This window comes from Patagioenas fasciata, chromosome 4, assembly GCF_037038585.1.
Source record: "Patagioenas fasciata isolate bPatFas1 chromosome 4, bPatFas1.hap1, whole genome shotgun sequence".
In the NCBI taxonomy this organism is placed as follows: domain Eukaryota; kingdom Metazoa; phylum Chordata; class Aves; order Columbiformes; family Columbidae; genus Patagioenas; species Patagioenas fasciata.
Window position 1 is genome coordinate 13,440,597 of NC_092523.1, and position 24,457 is coordinate 13,465,053.

Below are 24,457 nucleotides of genomic sequence, written 5' to 3' on the forward strand. Positions count from 1 at the left end.
TGATAATGTTGATTGTGCTGTTCAAATTAATTCTCCATAGCCTTCCAAATGTGTAACTGATTTTGAACAGGAGTTGATATCTTTAGAGATATAATTTTGTATTTTAAATGTACTAAGTTTATTAAAGATGCTGTTTTAAAAAGTATCAACAAGGCCAGTGTCCTGTCTGTCCTCACAATATTAATTGATGTTTTATCTTTATATATTATTAGATCCTTCATGTTCTGTCCTTTTAAAATTTCTCCATGCAGAGGATGTTCCTGGGATTGATAATGGCATAGCCTGGCACCTATGCTGTAAGTCCTTAGGCTCACTTTGAAACTTAGAGGCAGACACTTTCTTAGCCTGTGGTACTTATATTTAGAGCACTCTTGAGTTGTTCTGTTTAGCTGTTAACATTTTATAGGTGCGCAGGCATGTCATGAAAAAGCCACGTCATGTTTTGCTCTGGCTTCTTTTTCATTATCTAAGTTCCTAGTGGAACTGTAAATCCAGGTTCAAATGTGTTATTATCTTGTGTTCTTCACCTTTGCAAGGAACACAGGAACACTTGAGTACTCTTATGAAGAAAGAGTCAGGTTTCCATTCCTCATTTATTCTAAATCTTCTTTGGAAAATACTAGATACATTCAACTGTTCCTTCTGCAACTTTTAAAAAAGCTTTAAAATACATTTTTTCTTTATTGTATATATTTTATATCTATTTGGATTAATTATATGTATTTTCTTCAATATAGATCTTTCTCTCATTACTAATATCTGGAAATGGATTTGAAAGTTGGAAAGGTAGACTTGAGAGAATCTGTGTTGTAAAGATCAGCTGCTTCATTAGATGGCCTAATGTCTTAATGGCACATATTATATATAAAGATACCTATGAGACCTTTCATTGCATTTGTGTTATCTGTTTTTAGCATCATTTTTCAGACTTGTCATTAGTTTCTGTAGAAATACAGTGAAACTTTACTAGAATTTGTTTCCTGTCTTTCATTATAAATTAAGATTTGATGCTTAAGAAAACTTGGTAAAAGTTCTTTCATTTGCGTACTGGATGTTGTCCATTAACCTGTGTAGTGTAGTTGAATCGTGTGTTTAGGAGTTTGTTATAGTTTTTGTTTGTCGTTTTTAAGTGGATTAAAATTACAAATTTTACATCTTATAAAAGAAATTTCGAAATGATACTGTCAAAATAAGAAGCTATGCCACTCTTGCAGTTTTATTCCATTTTCGGTTCTCTTCAAGGGCTGGGGATGTGCCCCAGAAAACGCTTGAATTTTAGACATGTGAGGTCAGTGCCAAGTGTGCCATAGCAGGTGCTTGTTTATATAAGATCAAAGCAATAAGGGCCCCAATCTTACATACTCTGATCTGTGCAGAAGTTCCTATAAAATCAACCTGTTTCAAGAGAGTGTCCTGTGTGAAGTTGGTGAAGGTCCTTGTGAAATAAGGAATGGGATCAGTCCATGGTGTGGAGCCTTGAGTTCTTTATATGGAGTTGCTTTGTTTTGATAGAAAAAGGGTAAAAACCTGGGTGCAGAATACTGCAAAAATATGCTATTAAAAAGTAGGACAAAGCACTCATCAACTGTATAATTCCAGTTGCTCTGTTGTGGTGCAGTTTTAAAATACATTTGCATTTTAAATATTTTATTCTCACTGAAAATTAAAATAAAATACGGTGATTCACTTTTTTTTTTTTTTGACAAACCGAATAACTAAACATATTTCCCATACACCAGAGTGTTTAGAAGAAAGGTCAGTTTTCATTGTTAATTGTATGTTCAATTACAGTTTACAACATTTGACTGTAGAAATTTTTCTGAAAGTCTTGTTAGATAGGAAATATTCCTCTTGTAATGTTACTTCAAAAATTGTACTTGGAACTTTGAATCTGTTTGATCTGTAGACCTTTAATACCTTTATGAAGAGTCTCCAGAACTTGACAGAAGCCTATTGGGCAACAGAGAGCTCAGTGGCAGCACTTTGGGCGGAGAAATGACCAAATTAATCAACTTAACCTGGGGACCCGTGGCTTTTGATGAAGTTGTCTTACAACCGTTTCTTCAATGTGCTTTGCACCGGTGAAGGGCTTCATGCTGCGTTTCCTTATCAGCTGTGATGTGGTTAAATTGTCTGCCCTGAATGAAAACCTAATTTGCACAAGTTTGTGCTTGGGCAGTATCTCCTCCTTCTGTTCTGTGGCCCTTGGAAGCCATTTCCTTCAATAAGACTCCTACTTCAATAAAAGAAAATCCTGCTAAGAAGAAAATTGATTGGCCTGACCCTGGTGCTTGCTTTGGTGGGTGTCAGCGAAAAGCTGCTGGATGTGATGAGGAGTAAAGACAAGCTCTTGTGAGAAATTATCTGAGAATAAAATAAATAGCTTATGAAAATAAGCCAGTAGAAATTTCAGAACATCTTTGATAAGTAGTAATGTAAAACTTTAGACACCTACACGTTGTGCGAGAGAAGTGTGCCAAAAGACACTGGGCGTTCTGTGTAACAGTCATTACCTTCAGAATCCATGGCAGGAAGATACCGGGTTGCTGAGTGTGCAGCTTTGGATACCCATGCGCAGCCATCACCGGTGTAAAAAAACCCTGCAAATAATTCCAAATGCAGTTTGCCATTCAAAGGCAGATCAACTGCATTAATTTGCTATACGATAAGAAAGGGTAGTGGTAGCAGTTGGCTGCTAATTATGAATAAAGACGTAGTGTTTTTTAACCTTGCAATCTTCAATTTTGAGTGCTTATTTTAGGGATTAAGCTGGAAAAGGTTTGGAAGCAAGCCAAGTGTCAGTGGTGTTAATGTTTTAGACTTTATCGCAGTATCCAGTCCAAAGGATGGACCAGAGTCTTCCTGCACTTCTAAAGCAAATCCAAGTGGTTTCTTAGGTTTGACCAATCTACCTATTCCCTCATTATATTATTCTTTTTTAATTTTACAGCCAATTTTTGATGGAAGACTCTCCATCCCTCTGTTGATGGTACTATCAAAAGGAAGAGATATCAGAATCCTGTTAGCTTTAGTTTTAGCATTTATGTGAATTTAACATTTGCAGCATATGGTTTACTTGTCTCGTAAATTGTATTTGTGAGACGATATTATCCTCTGATCCTGCAAAGCTGAGAATAATGATCTGCAATGTGAGGCCTGTGAAAGACACAATTCAATAGGAAGAGTGAACAGAAATATTAAGATACTTATTATGATATACACTAATCCCTATTATCTAGGTATTGTTGGAGAATAAAAATAAATAAGCCAGAACAAAATTCAGTAACCATGTTTTTAAAATATGAGGAATATTAATATTTTAAAACAGCAATATGTATTACTGTTTTAAAAACTGCTTATTGAGTTTTTTAAATATAATTTTAAATTAGCAGCTACATATGCCATTTGATACTGTAAAATTGGTCTCTCTTATTTTGGTACAGAGTAAGTAATTAATGATTCATCTGTTCTTATAGCTAGCTAATTTATATTTTATGTTGCCAGCTGGTTTATGATATGTCAAAGACACAGAGAAAGGTGTCATGGGTCTACTACATTAAAAATACAGTTTTAATCTATTGATATATAGATAGAAGCTAATCAGAAAGTGGAATTATGACCTTGCATTTCTGAAGATGTAATGAAAACTGAATGTTTTAAAAATTATGACAGCATGTAAGCAAGAAAACACAAAAGCACTTAGTGGTTGCATTTCTACAAATGAGTGGAGCTTTCTGTAATTGGAAATGGAGCATTAAGTTACTTGCTGATGAGATTTTTACCAGCCCCCTTAACTGGATCATCAATGTCATATGTTGGAGGTACTTATATTACTGGATGTTCTCTTTAATTTTATCATTTTTACTGTGTCAGCTTTTATTATCATTAACAACTAGGCTCAACAGACTCAATTGTGTCCCAGCAGGATTTCAGATTATTCCTCAAATTACAGCAATTTGTCATGATGTCGATGTTTTTTAACCTATAACCCTAGGTTACCTACAGAGTCTGCAGAGTCCGGATTTCACATGCCACAGATTCAATTTATATTGCATGTAAACAATTACATTGCTTCACAAACAAACAAAAGGCAGGCATAGTCAAAACTGAGGGTCGAGGTCTAGCTTGCCATGAATCCATTCTAATTGGATTCCTTTTTTCTAAACAGAATATAGGCAATGCAACAGTAGCACCTCTTTACCGTAAAATGAAATAGGAGTGAATTAGTTTCTTGTTAATGGCAGAAACTCTAGGATTGATGGGTTAGGGTTAGGGTTAGGGTTAGGGTTAGGGTTAGGGTTAGGGTTAGGGTTAGGGTTAGGGTTAGGGTTAGGGTTAGGATTGATGGCAGCAACAGAATTTAGAAGAATCATTGTTATGCCTAGTATTTCTGTGACTTTAAAAGTTTTTGAGAGTTCTAATGGTACTGTAAGAAAGAAACAAGCGATTGGACTGGATGATCTTTTGAGGTCCCTTCCAATCCCTAACATTCTGTGATTCTGTGTGCGTGAAATGATCTTGAAGCTGGAAGAAAATTCTAGTTCAGGGACACCCAGAGCTGGGGAGGAGAGTGACTCTTCATCTTCTGGTAGCTTTTGTGACATCCCCAGATGTCCTCAGTTCCGGGGGCTTGGGGATGAGTGGTCTGAAAGCCCTGGATCAGTCCTGCCACCTACGATGGCCAGAGCTGTCTTACAGGACACAGCTGTGCTCACACTTACCTGCACAGATGGACATCTCAGGACACCTAAGCTACAAAGTGGATGTTGGGACAAATTTACCATCCTCACAAATTGTGTGTGGTGTTGAAGTGACTGAGGGGGAATCTGATTGTTAAATGTAATGTAGAATTGCCTCTTTTTTTTCTATCTCAAATGCTGCAACCATATGTTTACTTCCCTTTTGTTCACGAACTTTGCCTGTAACAGAATCACAGAATGGCTGAGGTTGGGAGGGACCTCTGGAGTTCATCAGGTCACCCCTGATCATGCAGGGCCACCTAGAGCTGGTTGCCCAGGACCACGTCCTGGTGCCTTTTGAGTACCTCCAAGGATGGAGACGCCGCAACACCTCTGGACAGCCTCTACCAGTGCTCAGTCACCCTCACAGTAAAAAAAGTGTTTCCTGAATGTTCAGAGGGAACCTCCTGTGTTTCAGTCTCTGCCCATTGTCTCTGGTCCTGTCACTGGGCACCACTGAAAACAGCCTGGCTCCATCCTCTTTGCACCCTCCCTCCAGGTATTTATATACATTAATAAGATCCCCTTGAGTCTTCTCTTCTCCAGGCTGAACAGCCCCAGCTCTTTCCTCATAGGAGAGATGCTCCAGTCCGTTTTTCATTCTTGTGGCCCTGTACTGGAGACTCTTCAGTCTGTCCATGTCTGTCTTGTACTGGGGAGCCCAGAACTGGAACCAGCTCTCCAGGTGTGGTCTCATGAGTGCAGAGGGGAAGGATCATCTCCCTCCACCTGTTGGCAATACTTTGTCTAATGTAGCCCAACATTCCATTACCTGTCTTTGCAACAAGGGCATGTTTGTGGCTCATGTTCAATCTGGTGTCCAGTGGGACCTCTAGATCCTTTGCTGCTGAGCTGCTTTCCAGCTCTGTGGCCCCCCAGCCTGTATTAGTGCCTGAGGTTGTTCCCCCATGTGCAGGACTTTGCATTTCCCCTTGTTGAATGTCATAATCTTAGAATTCTTGGGCAAATTCTCGCTGTTCCAGTGAATAACTGGGAGCTTTCCAGTAGACTCTCTTCAATTTGGCAGAAATTCTGGTTTTGTTGAACAACCGGGTAACGTATTCTCCCGCACCACTGCAAAGTGCTGGCTTTGGGGAGTGGTGATGTGGAAATGGGAGTTTTTAAGAGGAGAAGGACTCAAAGATCATCTTATAAGTAGCAAATATAAAATTTTCCCGTGTGTACTCTCCATTGTGTTTCAAGGACAAATAGTGCTTCTCAAAACTTTTTTCCTGTTGGGTGTTACACAGTCTTTTCTTTATTTGATATAAGTTACAACTGAATGCCATCATTATTTCATGAGTTCACCTTGTGGTATTTGAATGATGTCATCATAAAGTCTTAATGACCTCACAGACTTACAGTATTTTGAGCGGTAGCAATTGCTGGCATGGTCAGACCTCAAAAATGAGACTGTCAGATGTAAATGTGAAACATTAATGAGGTATCTATAGAATACAAGGTACAATATATACTAGTTCTGATTGCATTTTTCTTGACAATTCGCTAAAAGTCTAGCAGTGCTACTTAAATATGCTGCTAAATAACAGTACTGAAGTTTTTCCTAGCTTCAAATAACAAGTTTTCCATCAAGCATATTGTTTCTACAGTCCTATGTCTGTATTGTTTCTTTTTGGTATATTTACAATAGTGATTAACAGCCGTTATTTCCAAGGGTTGAAGTGATTTTGCCTCTTTAATCAGCTTTATTGCTCCCAAACTGTGTTTTCTGGTTCTATGTGGTTCCTCGTGCCTGGCGATGGAAGCTGTGAATGGGTTTGAGCACAGTTTTGTTTGACAGCACCAGGCAGGGGACTCTGCGCTGGCTTCTTTCTCTGTCTGGTTACTGTCACCTTAAAGGTGGAAGGATTGGTACTGAGTGGCCATCTTATAGGAATTTCCATACTCTCTGAAGCATGATTAACATTTTCACCTCAAATAAGCTTTTCTTTCCATTTGATTTTGGCCTGTTTCCATTTTGGAAAATTTAAATAACGTGGCAAAATATGGAATTCCAATACTGGTGTGCTTCAGTTCGAAAACCAATGTAAATTGCAACAAAATGCTGAATTTCAAAATGGAAAAATACGATTTTTTTTTAATCAGAATGCAGAATCATTATAGTGAAAGTTGTTTCATGCAAAAAGGTTCTTTCTGTCCAAAAAAATGCTGGTCTTTCAGAAGTTTGAGATTTAGGATCCTTTGCTGTTGGAAACCATTTGCAGTAAAGTGAAATCTTTGTAAACTTTTGCTGTGGTGAGTGCCCTGTGACCAGGGGTCATGCTGCCAAGTGAGGGCCAAGGAGTCAAGCTCAGAGGTCACTCAGTAAATAAAAATTACAGGTTTGGGATTTTTGGAGCATTAAACCTTTTATCAAGTAATTTTGGTATGATGTTGCAAGAAGGGAAAAAAAAAGCTTTCTGGTGAAGCCTTGACTAGAGCACAATAAACTGAAAATGGTTATATTATAAAAAATCTCTACAGTTAAAAATAGTTATTTTAAGGAAATAAGGAAGCTGTGCTGTGCAAAATGGGGGGAATGGACTGGCAAAAATTTGGTTCATCAGCTTCCAGACCCCCAGTTCTGTGGGGCTCTAGCCAATGCGAAGAAACGAGGGGCTCTGCCTCCTTGGGATTGCCAGAGCCTGTCTGCCCACAGTCTGCAAGCTCAAACCCACCTCGGCCCAGCTAAAAGAGGCCAACGAGACCGCAGTTCTTACGTGTTATTTTATAAATATGAAGTGGAGATTGAACCTCTGTATTCTCAGCCTCTCCATTACCTTAAGCAAGTAGCTAGAGAGCGGCATGCCTTTAAAAAGGGATTTAGTTAGCTGCAGTGTTGTTGAAGAACTTCAGGTTAAATTGCTTTTGTGTTTTCTATTTTACTTACCAATACATATGGATTTACTCTACTTTCTCTGAAATTATATTGTATGAAATTACAGTTTATTCATGTGTTTTCTGGCAAACTTGAAATGCTTACGTCTATCCCTTATATTTGCACAAATGAAAGATAAATCTTCACAGTCTGTTATAGATGAATTGAATAATTAAGAAGACATTCTTAATTATTGTCCAAGGAGTCGTAGAAGTTACAGTTCCAAGTGTGTTACCAAGTAAGTCTTTAGATTAAATGTCTTTAAATAGAACTATGCAAAATGTATGCTGTCAGAGGTTTCTGCCACATCTTATTTTAAATAATCTCTTATAATCTAATTGCATCTGGTTAAATTTTTTAAAAGTGCTTAACTGGTGTGAGGATGAAATTTACGGTTAGATCCTAAACACAGGGCTTAGGTATATGCTTGAATGCAAATGTGATAAATACAAATATAAAAAATCAAGCTCATTGTCTGCCTATTTATGGAAATGGCTAAACTGACTAGATTGTTCCCATTGCTCTACTGAATTTTTGAATCTAAGTAGGGAATTATCCTGGAAGCTCAAGCCAGGCTTAGAGTATTTCTTGCATGCATACATTAAGCCCAACAGAAAATGCAACTGTATTTCCTTTTTGTTATGTTTTTGACACTGTATTAACGTGGGTTAGCTTCTGTGGAGGGGGCGTGCAATAGTAATATCTGGCAAGGAAGGCTGGTTATATGAGGAGGTAGATAGGATTTTTAGCAGCTTATCCAGGTTAACAGCATTTGTGGGCAAAGCAGGGCAATGACAGCTGAGAATCAGTGCTACTTAGCTACAGGAAAATCAAAACTACTAAGGATCACAGGCAATCTCAGCATTCAGTCCATGAGGTAGGTAGTGATGAGATAAGAATGGTGGTGGATGCATTGTCAGAGGAATTCTATAACTAAAGAGATTACACTAGTGACAGTGGATATGGGGAGCAGCCCGTAGTCATTAGCATATGTAATTTTGTGGTTATGTAGACACTTTTACTCCCAGGTGTTTAAGCACTCCCAACCCCTAAGGTACACAAGACCCCTCTCTTGAGCCTTACAGCCCACGCGCATGGCATGGGGAATTGAGGGACATCCCTGCTGGTGCACCAAGGTCATTCAGGCAGGTACTCTACCTACTCTACCTCAGTCAGTTTGCTGCTGCTGGGGTCTGCTGTGTAGATCTTCTGCTGCACCCACCTTGATGACTTCTGGATTTTCCTTTATCCCATCAAAATGACCAGGACCCACATCTTACTTTCCTGGTTTCCCAGACTGCTCACGTCTTGTTTTACTGTTTCCACTCCAGTCCTCAGATCACTGGTCACCATGCCCTTAGGCAACGTGTCATGTAGATGGTCTTCCTCGCTTCTTCCCGGGGAGTGGTTCCTTGAAACTTAGAGACATCGCTCTCTTTTCTTTGATTTATAATTGTCTTGAGCATCCCATTCATGCATTACTTTTGCCATGCTCTTGTCTTTTCATTGTGCTGGCTCAGCAGTTCATTAGTTGAAATTAGTTCATTCTGTTACACACTATAGATATTTTAAGGCCTGGTATTTCTGCTTGCACAGCAGCTGTGTTGGTCCCTGTCTAGCTATAAGGTTAAATATAGTTTTGCAGAGTTTAGCAAAAATTGTATCATTAAGTGGCTACCCCTCCGCTGTGTTTTTGTTAAAGTGATTGCTGATATACCAGAGCCTGGCTTTGCTTAGCAGATGTGTCTCTTCCAACAACACGTCACACTGGGGCATTTTGGCCTGTGTTGAGTGAGGGCTCCTGTTGCCTCTTTTGCCAGGTTGAATTTCCTCTTACACACAGTTGTGTGTAGCTGTGCTTCCAGATCCTATTTGGATGACTGTTTCTTTTGTGTGCATAAAGTAACTGCAAGTGCAAAAACTTGAACTGGCCTCAAGTTGGGCTTAAAAAGTCCAAAATTTCCCTTGCTTTGGTAAGTGTCTCAATCACTAAGACACAGATTTGTGTTCTTTTTAGTTGGGGTCATTTCTGGTTTCACAAACACTGCATTTTTTTTTTTTTTACTGACACCTGGTGTAACTTCAGCAGGAAATATGGTAAACGTCCATACTCATAATTTTTACTCTTGAACTAAAATGAAATTATATTGGATTTTCCATACTAGTTATCGGCATGCTATATATTATAAGGTAAGGCTGTCTCCTAGTTTTTTCAGGGACTGCTTAGTGACACCAACTATTTAAGACTCTTATTAATATCAGACTCTAGGTCTTAAATCAGCAAGCATGTCTCCTTTGTGATCTGATTAGAGACCTCTCAGCTCCAGAATGGAACACACACGTCTCTGTGTTTAGTGTTTCAGGATATGGATTCTAGGGAGCTCCCCCCGAGCCAGCCGTGTCTGCCCTGGGTAGGCTGAGCACTGCACCCCACCTTTCCAGATTCTCCCTGGGGCCAGGCCCCTCTGCTGTTTTCATTGCAACACTTTATTTGTAGGTGCTTAGTCCTTTATGTTGTTGCAAAATCAATTAATGACTTCCCAGTTATACTCGCTATTGTAAATATGGCTCAAAATAAGCGATGTGTCTTCCTTTATTTAATTTATGCTTACTATGTCTTGATAATTCCTTCTGATGTTTGTGCTTCCATTCCTTTCAACTTATTCCTACAAGGAGTCTTCTCAGTCATTGTTTACCTTGTAATTCTCTCTTTGCAATGCCAAATCACCTCTGTGATTTGCTCTTTTTTCTGAATTTTGATTCCTGCTGTTGGTGTGAAGGTGGCAAGAAGTGGAACACAACATTTACGTGCATTTGCTTTTAACTGAAGTGTAGTATGAGGTTTCATACTCTTCAAAATTTGGGGCTTAGCATGTCTTGCAAACTTTTATTTTCATTCAGCGATAGCTTTCTTTCTACATTTCTGCTGAGAATTTTTTTTTCCTCACACCATTGAATGCTTATGTGTTTGTTTTCTGTTAGTTTTTTTTTCCTTTTCTCTTTTAATAACTTGGATTTATTTTTAGCTTTTGTTTTACCAAGTGAGTACTATTTCAGAGGTTGAAGCTCTTACAGCAGGTGCAGCATTTTTTACTGTACTTCAGATGCTGTAGTAATTTAAATATTTGGATGACCTGGAGGAAAGTCTAACAGCAAAATCCTTGTTTATGTTGACACAATTTGGTTTCTGAGAGATTTCCTCTGTCTTGAGGCTGTACCAACCATATTGCAGTATTGCAGTACATTTCATGTACAAGGAAGAAACAGAACAGCTTTTCTTTCACTGTTCCAGGATGTCTGGGGTCTGCAGGTGCTCCTGAACCACAGGATTCTCATGTCTCCTTAGTTATTGTAGAACAGAGAAATGTGTAACTGCTCTTTGTGGTGTAAGGTAATGCTGGAGAAAAAGCTGTTTGCACTACGCCTCTCTGAATTAATGAAACACACTGGTGGAAGGAAAGACTCAGGATGAATGTCCTATCACGTGTCATGCCATTTCTCTTCAGTCTTGTGAACAGCGTAGTCTTTTGGGCTAAGTTCCCTTCAAAGCTGTCATCTTTGTATGATTATGTGTAGAATGCAGAGGCAATAATAAATAATCCTGTATGTTCATTTTGTTTAATAGACTTGCCGTGTGCAGGACTTGTTCCTGAATTATTATCTTCTGAAATATTTTAAGTTCTGAATTAACAAAATGTTAGGAAGAGTGGCTGTGGTTTGCTTATTAATGTGAAAGCAACTACAATCTGCTAAGCTGGTTTGCTTTTTAATTATTTGCTTAAGTCGCAAAAAAGTTTTAGAGGTGTAGCAAATTCTCAGGCAGCTTCTGATAGTTTATGACAGTATTTGAAAGAATTTTCTTTGTTTCCTCTCTTGATCTTGTGCAGAAAGTTTGTCTCTTTGTATTTGCTTTGATGGTTTTTCCCTTTATTTTTTTCTGTCGAAATTATTCACGTTCCAACTCTCTGGGATTTCTATATCTTATCAGCTTAATCCTTTCAGAATGCTGATTTTTGGAAGCTGTTTTAGAAACTGCTTTCCTTTTTCAGTGATTTGACTGTGTAGTGGTCTCTCCACTCAGGTGCCACATCAGGATACTACTTAAATGTGTGTTCCAGCCCATTGCTATTCATTATGTTTTATAACATAATTTCTTCGGGTTGTGCAGTGCTTCCAAGCGACAATTTTATAATTATGTCACACCATGTCCATATTTGCAGGTTCTGTGTTAGTCTCTTCTCAGGCTTTCCTGTCTCATCTGGTTTCACGTCCCAGTCCAGAGCCTGACATCTACAGAGTTATTTAGGATGTGGGTCATCTTGTCTTGGGCTATGAAGTTAGTTTTGTAACTGCAGTCTCGCCTGGCTGTGGAGTGACAGGTCTTGTCTGGAAACCGTTTCTGACAGTGCGTGAAGTGCCGGGGAGGCAGCGAGCAGTTCAGCTCCTGAGCCGCCACTGTTGTGACAGTGCCCAGCAGCAGTCGCCAGCGCTGCCTGTGATCCATTCGTCATGAGCAGCCACTGAAACATCTTCCCTTCATGATTTCCAGCCCTTTCCAGCAGGATTTTAGCTACCCTTCTTAGGACCTGTTGCTACTTTGCAGGTTTGTAATTTTTTAGTAACATAGATAGTTTCCCTGCTTTCTGTGTGCATAAAGGGATGTAATAACAATGTTAGTTTGGAGAAACTGCAGGCATCATGTTTTTATAGGCTTGCATGCAGAAGCATAAATTTAAAAAGTTTTTCTCTCCTGCACAACAGTAGAACTTGGTAGTGAGTTGCTGGTGTTGTAGGGTAATTGAGAGGGAGGATGTTGTCATGGGTATCACTGTAGACAGTGTCCCATACACACCAGGTAGTGCCAACAAGGTCCATGCTCTCTCATATAATAGGCGAGGCAGCATGCAAGTGATGCTGTAAGTGTAGAAGTTAATGAATATCTGTAGAAAATATTTCTAAAACTAAACTAAATTTGCAAAATGAGTAATATGTTTTCTCCAGCATGTAATGCAATGATACCACCCCCAGTTTCTCATTTGGAATATATATGCACATATATATATATATATATTTATGTATATATTTATATTTGTATTTCAATTTGAGGAACTGTTAGGAGCAGAGTAACCTTTGTTGTGAGTAAAGGCTAAGCTGCAAGCATTTCTTTCAGCAGTTGTCCCCAACCCTGCCTTCCTCCTCAGGCTCCAGTTTTGTTTGTTCATCAGTGTGTCTGGCTTGCTTGGCAGTGACAGGCCCTGTCAGTAATAGGTTTTCTATCTGGGACTCATCTTGAACCTAGAAGGCTGCAATTTCTACATAATCTTTTTCTGTGATCCTGTTTGCTGTGGAGTAAATACTCCACCTTATGTTTTAGAGGACATGGAAGCTTGTTTTAAAAACAGATGAGCTTTATTATAATAGCATGGGAACAGCATCTCATAAGTATCAGCATTGCTTGGGGTCCTCCATGAGCCTCCATTTGATGACTTTAGAGGAAAACTAGTGTTTATGCCACGTACTTTTTGATTAAATAGGCAAGACAGAGTAAGAGTGAAAAAGAAGCATAAGGAAAATGACCTGGATAAAGCCTCACAGGTGGAATTACTGTTTAGTCTTTGATTCCTCATCTTCTACCCTTTCCCTTGGACCACTCTTCCCATTCCTGATGCAGTCACTGAACAGGCTTAATCTCAAAATTAGTAAATTCTGAGAAAACTTCCAGCTTCTCCTTTTGGCATCTTGCCTGTTCTTCCTGCTTTTCCTTTTCCTGTCATTTTGCAACCTTGCTCTCCATCTCTCTAGCTAAACCTAGATCCTGCTGGAATCTGTTACTGTATTCTGAAATTTGGCAAATTAAAACTTGCCCTAGAGTGTGCAGAACTATTAATGTTGACTGGAATTTCTTCATGCTCTTGTTGGCTCATTCCTTGTACTCATTAGCTGATAGATTGCAGGATTTGGTTTAGATGTGATTTTAAACCACTAAAGGTTGAGGCAAAGATTCAGTCACAGTCTCTAATACAGTGTTTCAGTGCCATCCAAGGTTCTGCGCTCATGGAATTTGGGCCCTTTTGCACTTTTCACCATTGCCAGATGCTACTTGAAGTCCTGCCTGGTAGCTCTGGCTCTTTGGCTACAGGCTTGCTCTGATCATGCTCAAGGCAGTCCATAGGAAATAGTTTATCATTGCAGTTTCTTCCTTTCTCTGAGGGAAACACTTGAAAACAGGACCTAGTGTAGGGTCACCAGGCTGCGGATTAGTGTGCCTGTATGGAGCTTGGACACGGCCACAGTGTATGCAGCTGCTGTGGTAGGATGGGGAAACCAATGACTTCCCAACCAAAATGACACAGTGACCCTAGAGAGGAGCCAGGGGGGCACAGGCACGTCATGGCTCTGGGCATCTCTCCTGCCTCAGGGGGGCTCCTCGCAGGAACTATTATGCCCAGATATCCTGGCTGCTTTCTTTCAGTTCTGGAAAAGATCATTAAATTAGGCCCAGAGCTCTCCATATTGGTCAACTCCACCACAATCCCCAGCACACCACCAGAAAGAAGAGCGAAAGTTCTTGTTCCTGTGTGAAAAACCATGAGCATGGTGTGGATTGAGTTCATCCTGTGCTCTGGCTGTCTGCAGACCTTACAGTGGCACCGACTCTGCTAAGGGTCCTTATGTTCACTGGAACAGATGGAGTGGAAGATGTTGAAGGAAACTGTCTTATGTAATTTAAATTACTTGGCGATAATTTTTAATTGCTTGCTTTCTAGAATCTCCAGGTGCCAGGAGGCATTAGTTTTATTATCTGTCTAGAGTATGTAGGCTAAAAGTAAATTATTTATTCTGAGGAGTTGTTACTTTTGGATTTAACAGAGCAAAAGGCAGTATCCTGAATGAAGTTCCTCTTTCTGAATAACATAATATTTTCCAATTGTGGTAGCAGCCATTAGGTTTTTCAGAATTTTTGGGCCACATCATATTTTTTAATATTAAATATTCAATTGAATATATATAGTAACTGAAGAGCGTTTGTTGAAATATAAATTCAATACTATAAATGTTAAGATTCTAAACAATTGCTGTTGAGATGTTGGAATAAGACAAAATTATTTACTTTTTCTTGAGAGCTATGATCTATGTAATTTTTCTTTTATTACTTTTTATGTTAAATTTTGGCAATATCTGTTTTTGTTTAGCTGTCAAAGAATCAAAAGTGGAACTGCAAGGTAGTGCTGTATATGTTTTGTTTGGCTATTGGGCAAGTATAAACAAGTCTATTCAGAAATGTATGGCCATACAGAATTTTATTTTTAAAGCAAACTCTTATCAGAGTAATTTATAATACACTTATTACCATCACAAAGCTATTGGATTAATTAATTTGCAAGTAGGCATCAGGTAATGGTGGAAGGATGTTTGTACCATTGATACTTCAATCTCATGCAGGGCAACTTCCCTCCAAGGTGTTCAGCTCCCGCTGTGGTCTCTGCCACGAGGGTTGGGCTGGACTCTAAGGTCTAACTTGTTTAAACTTAGCTTGGGTGTTTCTGCTGCAATTTGCAATGTAGATTTACTCTCAAAGATAGAGGAAGGTACAATCCAGACTGAATGCTTATTCTGGATAGAAGTACTAAGAGAGGACTAGATAGCAGAGAAAAACATTATTTTAAAGTTAGCATTCTCAAATAGAAGTAAAACTACTCAAACCCAAGGGAGTGGATTTGCTGTCTTATCCCTGGCTCAGAGCTCTGAGTCCCTTCTCAGTCAGGAGGGCTGGAGGAAGGAAGACCAGGGGGAGCACCTTTTCGTCACATTGTCATTTCTTGTTCCTTTTCCTTTTAAATGAAAGGCAGCCAGTGAGCTCCAGTATTTCTGAACAGGAGTATGACTATATTATATAATCTTATTTTCTTGGACATTATGAATAAATAAACAAAGAGCAAAACTAATTTGCTGATGGCCAAACTGTAGAAATCAGTAGCTAAACTAGATGTGCATGATGGGAGAGAGCATCTGGCTCATAAATATTCTCTTTTGGTGAGCAAATTCAATTGCAATTAAATATAACCCGAAAGGGTGAGCTAAGTATTTCGTCGTAGTTTTTTTCTGTAGCTGACTAATTATATGTGTTACCTTATTCCATTTGAAGATGAGAAGAGAAAGTTCGCCCTGTTTTTCATAGTTTGCAGATGTTAGGATATGGTTAGAAGCAAATTTTGTCAAAGCACTAAAAAAATTGCAATGACTACAGAAACATTAAGGTAATATTTTAAGATAGCCTGCTTTTGGTGCAATTTGTGTAACTTCTAAGGATTTTTAACATCATAGTACTTTAAATATCTTGTTCTTCAGAAACAGAAGTTCTTTGCCAATTCAAAATTTGGTTCCATTTCATTTAAAGCCATTATGTTTTACTAAATGAAGTATGGAATGATCTTTGTATGAAAAGTTTTCTTAGACAAAGAAAATATTTAAGTATTAAACCACTATTTCTTTCAATTGCAGTTTAAGCTTGATTGCTCTAATTCAGACCGAGTGATGAATTTGGGAGCAGTAAAATGGAGACTTGGAGTACCTGACAATGCTCTATTTCAGATATTGAGAGTTTAAATTATTAAAGGCTGTGCTCTGATGTGTCTAACAAAGCTAAAGAGAAGCTCTTTCTGAGATTGTGTTTATGAGAAGAACAAAAACATTCTCCAGGAACAAAAGAGGAGGGCCAGGTGTTCAACAGGTGTTTATAAATAAGATCACGCAGGAACCCTCAGGTCCAAGTGACTTCTAACACCTAATTCTTCCCTCTCTCACGCTGCAGAACTTCCTGACAGAAATGCAGTGAGCAAACACGATCAACAGTCATACAGCCAAATATTTGCTCTCATCTTCTTCAATTCCTGATCTGTTAGTCTACACTGTTACCAAATCTTTCATTCTCAATTCTGTTTGTATCTTTGCTGGTTTTGCTTGCTTCCTCAGGGTCCTGCTGCCTCCTGATTCAATTTCTGGCTCCTTCCTTTTTTCTTGCTCTACCTTCCCCTTTCTCACGTCTTTCTCCCCAAAACTCTGACAAAGTGAGATGCTGGTTCCTTCCTCTTCTCAAATTATTTTCTCTGCCTATCCTATCAGGTTTTTTCCTCCTGGCACAGTTCCAGCTTTTGTTTGCTGTGCTCCTTTTAATTGCTGTATTTTCTTGCTGACACCCGCAGTCTGTATTGGCACCTGTCTCACGCCTGCCCTTGTGTTTTGCTTTCCTCCTTACCTCTCATTCTCCACTGACACTTTCACTGAATGTCTTACTCTTTAGAATGCATCTTAATACACTTGGTATCTTCCATTTTTGGGGAGGAGATAAAAAAGAAAAAGCTCTTGACCTCCTAGCTGTTCTTCCTCCTTGCTTGCTCTGTTGTTGTTATGCAGTTATTTTTCAGCCTCTTGAATCCAGTTTTTGTTTGTTGCTGCACTCCACAAAGTCTCTAATGACCTTCTTTTGAAGAAAGCTTAAAACCAGGACTCCATCCTCATTACTGACTCCCTGTTTACTTAAATGCATCTGCTGATCTGTATGTAGCTCTTCCATTTTATAGTTTCCTTGTAAATTCTTTAGGATAGGGTACTGCTTTTCTGTGTTTGTACAGTATCCAGCTCAATTAGTGGGTTGTTTTATGGTTAGGACTGTTAACTCCTGTGAAAATACAAATAACTAATATGTTTTTGATCAAAGGTTCCTTTTCCCCTGTCCTCTCCCTGGATATTTGACCAGATCAAATCATGTAGGTTATCAGTGGGACGGATAATAAGTAGAATTTTAAAATGGTACAGCTAGTTATCTGCAAACATTGTTTCACAAATTTGCACTATGCTACCAATTTAGAGCAGAATTTTGCTAATCTTTCTCATGTGAACTGACCTACTTAAGTCAGTGGACTACTAATATTTGCCACAGAGAAAAGATTTGGCTCATAATCTTGGGAAAAGCATTTGCATGCACACAGGGAATATTGTCTAGTGTTTTTGTTAAAGGCTTCTTCCTCATTCCATTCCTCCTTATGAAATTTTTCTTTAACTTAAAAGTGGGAAGAACGAGGTTAGTATGATCTGATCCAGATATATGATACCTAAGGAAGTTGTCTGTGAACCTCTTCAATTCAAATGGTGAGAGGAGAAAAATATCTCTGGGTGGGATTTATTATTTTGACTTCACAAAGAAAAGTCCACTTGGCTCCTATAAAAATGAAAACACTTTTTAACTGCTTAAAATCCACCTAACAAATAAGGGGAGGAGATTTAAAATGAAGGAGCATAGAAATCAGAAAGTTTCAACTGACTGAGGACACATACGGGACAATGATTGCCAAGCTTATGTGGAAAGGCAGGAATATTTTGTAAGGCACTGTAGAAATTGCAGACGCTCCGATCACAGAAATTTAAAGGCATTTACAATGAAAATGACTTGCAGTGGTTTTTCACAGACTGCCAGTTTGACTTTTTTGAGACTTTATATGCAATTCACATAATTTATTATCTATTTTAAATAATATTTTTTCTATTATATCTTTTTATTGGAAAGAAGATAACAAATATTAATTTTCCATGTGTTTATAGATAGAAATTATTCTTGTGCATTTTTAGTTAGCTGTGTGTTGCTTGATTTTTGGGATCAAATGCCATGGAAGGTGACATTCCTTGCAGTTTCAGCAGTCATCATAGCAATGGGAGGAAGCTACTCAGTGTTACCTGCACAGAGGAATCCACACTCTCTAATGCTGCATATCTAGCTTGGATGCCTGACTGAGAAACTTAAGCACCCAGTAAATAAAATGGAGACAGAGAGGTTTCTGATTCAGATGCTCTTAATTGCCCTCCAAAAGCTACACTGAGTGTGTAGGGAGGTCAGGTTCCCAACAGAAGCATCTCGGTTATTCTCCTAAGATCTGTACAGTTTGATTATGTCCTGCACAGATGCTGAAGGGAAGTGGCTTCTTGAGCCAGACTGGTCTAACTGTGGCATTAAGTGCATGATGGTAAACTTGCTGTTGGTTGTACTCTACCACTGACTTCAGCGGAGTCGGGATTTCATGTGCCGTGTGTATTGCTTACAGACCCTTTTGTCTTTGGAAGAACAAATTCAAGATGCTAGAAAAAAGTGTCAGGATAGGACAAATTAAACCAGCTCCATCACATAGATTAGGATCCTTATATACAAAATAAATCTCACCGTTTGCAAGGCCTCCTTCCTCATTTCAATTACATTCTAGGTATGGTTTCTCATTTGTCTTATTTACAGGTTCTCACAGTAACTTTCTGAATTGGAGCTACTATTGTCATCAAGTATTTATGCTCTACTTGCTTCTAATAAACAGGTAGAAAATTCAGAATAATAGGATTCACTGTTGTCCACCCAAAACTGCTGGCAGGACTGGATCCTTGTTTTGGGATAGCACTTTGTACATAAGGCTTGGACTACGTGCCAGGCCATGCGTAGCCATGAGGAAAATGTTCTTGGTCAGGCAGCAGGTCCTGGTTGGTTCAGTGTTGCTACTGCCATGCTCACCCTCTAAACTGAGGCAGGTAATGGCTTTTGTGCACAGCCTTGAAAAGTTGATGGTACCAGTGTGTAAGCAGACAGGACACCCTGAAGCTGAAAGGAATTGGTAGATGAACAAGGATGGGCCATTGAAAAGTTGATGGTACCAGTGTGTAAGCAGACAGGACACCCTGAAGCTGAAAGGAATTGGTAGATGAACAAGGATGGGCCATGAATGAGGAGGGCAGGGCAGGCACTGGAGAGCTGCCTGTACCACCACGGTATTGATTGATGCTCTCAGGGCAGAAATAACATTTCCAGTATTGTCACCTACAAAAGATGTATATAAATCAAATGTGTTCTATACAGGTGCAAGTACTGAATAACTTCTCTTTTCCACTTTCTCAAATGTTTTTTGTAATATTTACTTGTCAGGTTGAAGATGGTTCTGTTTTATTTTGCTTCATCAATGAGAAAGGCAAGACCATTCCATTGCTGTTCTTTCTCTCCCAACCTTACTGCATCCTGAAATTAGATATTTATCCCTGGGCAGGTTTTTATATCATTCTCTACTTTTTCCAAAGACACATGCCTGTTTTATTCTAATAGCTGGGTACTTGAATTTACTTTCAAAAACCATATGTCTTAGCTTTATTAAGAGGAAACAAAAACAAACCCCAAAATTGTCCAAGATTTATGTAGGAGTACACAAAATGCTGCAGTAATGCTCACAACTGGATTCTGGTTTTTGTATTGAATTTCAGGGCCTAAACCACAGGACCATCCTTCTGTCCTCTAAATTGGTTTTGTGACTGCATACTCCCTTTTCATGCTGTTGTGGTGGCTTTGGTACACAGACATTTGTTTTCTGTTCAAGTTTCTAAACTTCCATAGCGCTTATACGTTTTCCAAATACATGACTTCTGCAGCAAACAGTTCATGGTTTTGTGAGCAGATACTGAAAATTTAAGGAAACTGCTTTTCTATTCAGTTGAAAGAATGTTGCTGTTGTATAAGCCATTAAACACTTGGACTAAAGAACAAGCTTTGTTTTATAATACAAGTGAGTAATTTTCCTCTTCTGCTTGTTTTCCTGTTTCTGAGTATACAGATTTCCACATCGCTTTTTCAAGGTGAAGGGATAATGCAGCGAATGAAAGCAGCAGGTCTAAGAAAAGCCCATGACCTGCAGACGTTGCCTCTGTCCAGCCTTTTTCTCCTCTACAGGGAAGCTGCAGAGATTGTTTTCTGCCCCTCAGTTTTTTCACAATTTTAAATTTGGCTTTTATGTACAAAACTGGCAAAAAATAAAAGATAGATAACAGTTGTTTTATCTCAGTTTTGTCGAATGGTGGCCTTGCCTCTAACGATTCCATTTCCATAGGCAGGTATTTGGCGATTTCAGTAATATATGTACAGGCTGACATTGAACGACTGTTGCTTTTGCTGCATATGACAGTATCGACTAGCACAAAATTGTGGTCACACGTTAGTGTGCTGTACATGTCAATGCAAACCCATTTAAGCAGCTTGAAGTTTTTTTTTGCTTTTTCTCTCCCACATCGCCTCCCTTAAATTTTTTTCCTTGGCCGTCTTACCAGCAGAAGAGCTAAAATAATTACCTGCAGTCTCATTTTTCACTTTACTACATGCAGATCTTGTGCGGTTGGGCAGCGAGCGGCTGACGGGGAGGGGCGTGCGCTGATGCAGCACAGCATATGACAGCAGGAGCAGCCACAGCGGCCCGAGCCCTTCTCTCTCCGGCGGGTTTTGCTGCAGTACGCTGATTGCCACTTGACAGCAGCCAGCCAGACCCCCAGCAGCAGGCACTCGGAGGAGACTCTGCGTGGGCACTTGTTTAAGGAGTACCTGACTAAACAATTGGGTTATTCTTTAACTGCGGGAGAAGTGCCTGTATTCGCTTCACGCAAGCTCCCTACTGGCTTTCTGCATTTGTAATTTGTCGGAGCTGCTTCTCCCTCTGTCTTTCTCCCATTACTTCTCTATTTTTTTCTTTTTTTTTTTTTTTCGCAATTATTATTCTTCCCCCTCCCAAATCTGTGCTGCATCACTAGCTCTCATTATGCTGTGCTCAGTAGCCCGGTGTGTTCTCTGCCTCTGCTAGGCAGTGGCAGCATGGATGGTGCTCTTGTGACGACCTCTGCTGATGCTATCAGTCCACTGCGGATAGGCATGCTGAGTAATCCTGCTGTAAATGGGCGAGGACACGGACACACGAAAAATTAACCACAGCTTTCTTCGAGACCACAACTATGTGACTGAAGGTAACATAAACGCTATCATTATTCTCTTCTTGCATTGCATATTCTGTACCAGGAATGCACTGTCATGTTTGGAGATGCAGGCTGTTCCTTTTTTTCGTCTTCTGTTTAAACAGGGGGACTTCCAAGGCATTTTTCTGTGTGATGTAGCAACAGAATCTGTTTGAATTTGCTAAATCCCAAACACATTCTGCCATGCTACGGCAGTCTATGAAACTATATGTGATAAAGAAGGTCTTGCATTGTGCTGAGTTTGTGCTAGTGAGGTGTGCAGCACCTGGCATTGAATGCACGGTAGCTGCAGTGTGGAAGATTGGAAGCAGTTGATCACTTAAAAAAGATGAAAGATTTGAGAGCACTAAAGTATGAGAAATAATCTGTGAAGTTAACAGTTTGCTGGTGTGATAAAGGTTATGTATCTCATTTTGGTAATTATAGCGTGAGCATCACCGACATTGCTGAGTTGATTGTTCCCAAGAGAACAGTATACATTTAGAAGGGATATGTAAGCATCTTCTTCTGAAATACTGCCGCCTTCTTTCCATCCTCTGTGTATGTGCAAGGTGCATGAGAACAGAAAATGTACCTTCATTTAAAATCATTAAATGGCTGGTAGCTTATTACATAAAAAGAAATTTTCCTGCAGGTGACACACATTAAATGCTGTGAGAATTTACCTTTAGACCAGTGAAATGGCTGGATCAGGTATTGATCCATATTTCCTTGCCAGAAAGTTGGTTTTAGAGCAGGCCATTTTAAGATTGTTTGATTGAACAGGAGAAATGTATTTGTAGGTGCTTGACTTCGCAAATATATTTGTGTGTGCAGAGTTTTAACAGCACTTCCCAGCAGCAGAAATAGTACTTTAGTGTAGGCTTATATAATATGAACATACTTAACATCAGGGTCAACCAATACTACTTGAGACTCAGTCTCCAGATTCTGTCGTCATTTGATCAATGCTCGGTCACTTAATACTCCCATGCTGCATCCTGAAATGTGATCAGCTGATGGTCTCTTGATTATTGGTGATTAGCATATTTTTAGAATGTAGAAAACAGCAGGATTATTTCACCATACTGGAAACACAAAGCAGATTTGTCAGAAGAAAAATTAAAAATGCTGTGTACTGTAACTGTTACCACTGGCTGGTGTAATTGTTTGCTAATCTTGCCTCTAGGACATTCTTTGCATTCTGGTTCATGTTTTGGTGCATTTTTTAATTGGTTAACTCTTTTTGTCTGAATGATGATTGAAGTTTTAAGATGTAGCCATTTTTAACAACATTTGAAGAAACTTTGTCTTAAATTTATAAATTTATGCCTTAGATTCTGCAAAATGCACAATATAATTACTGCAGTGTACTTGCTACATGGTGAGATTCAGATGTATATTTAATGGGCATGTGCAGCTGTGTTAAAATTTGGACTTTCAAGTCTGTCAGTTTTGTAATCTGAGAAAAATAATCCCTTGTGGGTTTTGCAAATCAATATTCTCTCTTTTTGTATGTTATGGGTGTTTTAAAAATTAGATGGAGATTTTTAGTATTTTGGGGGACACTGCTGCTGCAAGTTTTAGATTCTTCTCACGTTTTATCTTCACTTGATATTTGGATGGGAAAGACAGGATGTTCTGTGATTGCACATGGAGTGGCTTGTCCGAAATGGGTCAAAATACACCTTGAATATCAATGTCAGCCTGTGTTGTATTTCCCTTTGATCAGAAGTCATCATGAAATCTGTTGACATCTGATTTTGAGCTAAATGAAGTATGGGAAACCTTTAGTAGCAAGGTGTTAGTCCTTCGGCTCTGATTGTGTAGTGTTTCTTGGGAATGCTCTGTTGGCCAACTGTAATAAAATTCTTCACATCTATTACATCTGACATTGCCACACTTTTAAAAAGATCATGAAAATCATGAGGGAATGGTTTTTTATCTGTGAAATTTTTCCAGGGACACCTTCAACTCAAAGAGGATCATCACAAATTTCAGTTTCTCAGTAATATACTTTGTTTAAAATGCGTAATGAATATGTAAGTTATGCTGGTGCTTAAAATGTGCCTTTTGGTTTTTTTTTTTTAATTTTATCTAAAGATTTGGTTCCATGAAACAACCTTTAACACTTTGCATCTGTAATGGCCTGAAGGCCTTTCACAATGTTTGCATTTGGTCTTCTATGTTAGTGCTGTCTGTGTGACAGTAATATACATATAGAAATGCTGTTGCAGGCACTAATGCATTGCTTTGTTATATTGGAAAATAATTTTATTGGGACCAAACCCAATTCTTTCTTTTGGGCTCTTTGACTTTTGTAATCAACTATTTAAAACAAAGAAATACTTTATATTGTATCCAGTGTATTAGAGAAGTTACTGATTCATTGTTGTCTATGAATAACTACAATTTTCTCTCCTGTTTTCAGAGTTTTAAAATCTCGGTAAGGGGTGTCCCTGTCCTTGCTGCTCTATGCAGCAGACTGAATTAATTTACAAAAGGGGTATTTCTGACCTTTTATATGCACTTTCTTTTTCTCTGTTCCCTGAGCAAACTGATAATAAAGAAGATGTGGGTTAACCATAGCATTACTTTAGTTCTCTTCCTCTTTTACTTCTTCAGTGATTAAAAAAAAATCAGGTGACATATGAATTCACAGGGTATAAGAAAACTGGGAGCCAAATCTGATGGGCTCTGCCCTTGCTGAGGGGCCCAGCGTGTTCCTAACAAAACTGCTTCCTTGAGCAAAGTCATATTTCATCTCTTGGGCAGGTCGTTATTTTGTAACATTGAGATTATCTGTATCAAATGTGACTTTACCTTGACTATGGAAAATTGAATTGGTTTTTAAATCTCAAAAATTCCTTGTTTTGATGGTTCATGTTTTGCTGTTGTTGTTATGCTGTTTCTGTTAATAGGCTTTATAGACACACAGTACATGACAACAGTGAGTACCTGCACTTGTTTCTCCTGCCACATTTGCACATCGGCAATAAAACCAATGGAGTTGAAACAAGCAGGACTTGAATAATTTTGTCATTTT

The 24,457-nt window shown here is 38.9% G+C and overlaps 1 protein-coding gene across 7 annotated transcripts in view; it reads left to right on the forward strand.

Moving 5' to 3' along the window:
• Positions 1-24,457, forward strand: part of PPP2R2C (protein phosphatase 2 regulatory subunit Bgamma) — a 201,984-nt gene that overhangs the window by 36,951 nt on the left and 140,576 nt on the right. For 4 of the 7 annotated variants that reach the window (XM_071808558.1, XM_065837460.2, XM_065837461.2 and 1 more), the window contains exon 1: positions 20,835-21,423. The exons of 2 other annotated variants lie outside the window; for them this stretch is intronic. Coding sequence is in view for 1 of the 5 variants with exons in the window: in XM_065837459.2 (XP_065693531.1) it covers positions 21,354-21,423 (70 nt within the window). In the remaining 4 variants the exon portion in view is untranslated. Of the gene's footprint in view, positions 1-20,834; positions 21,424-24,457 lie in introns of those variants that run through there. One more of the 7 variants, XM_071808559.1, reaches the window with a different exon arrangement.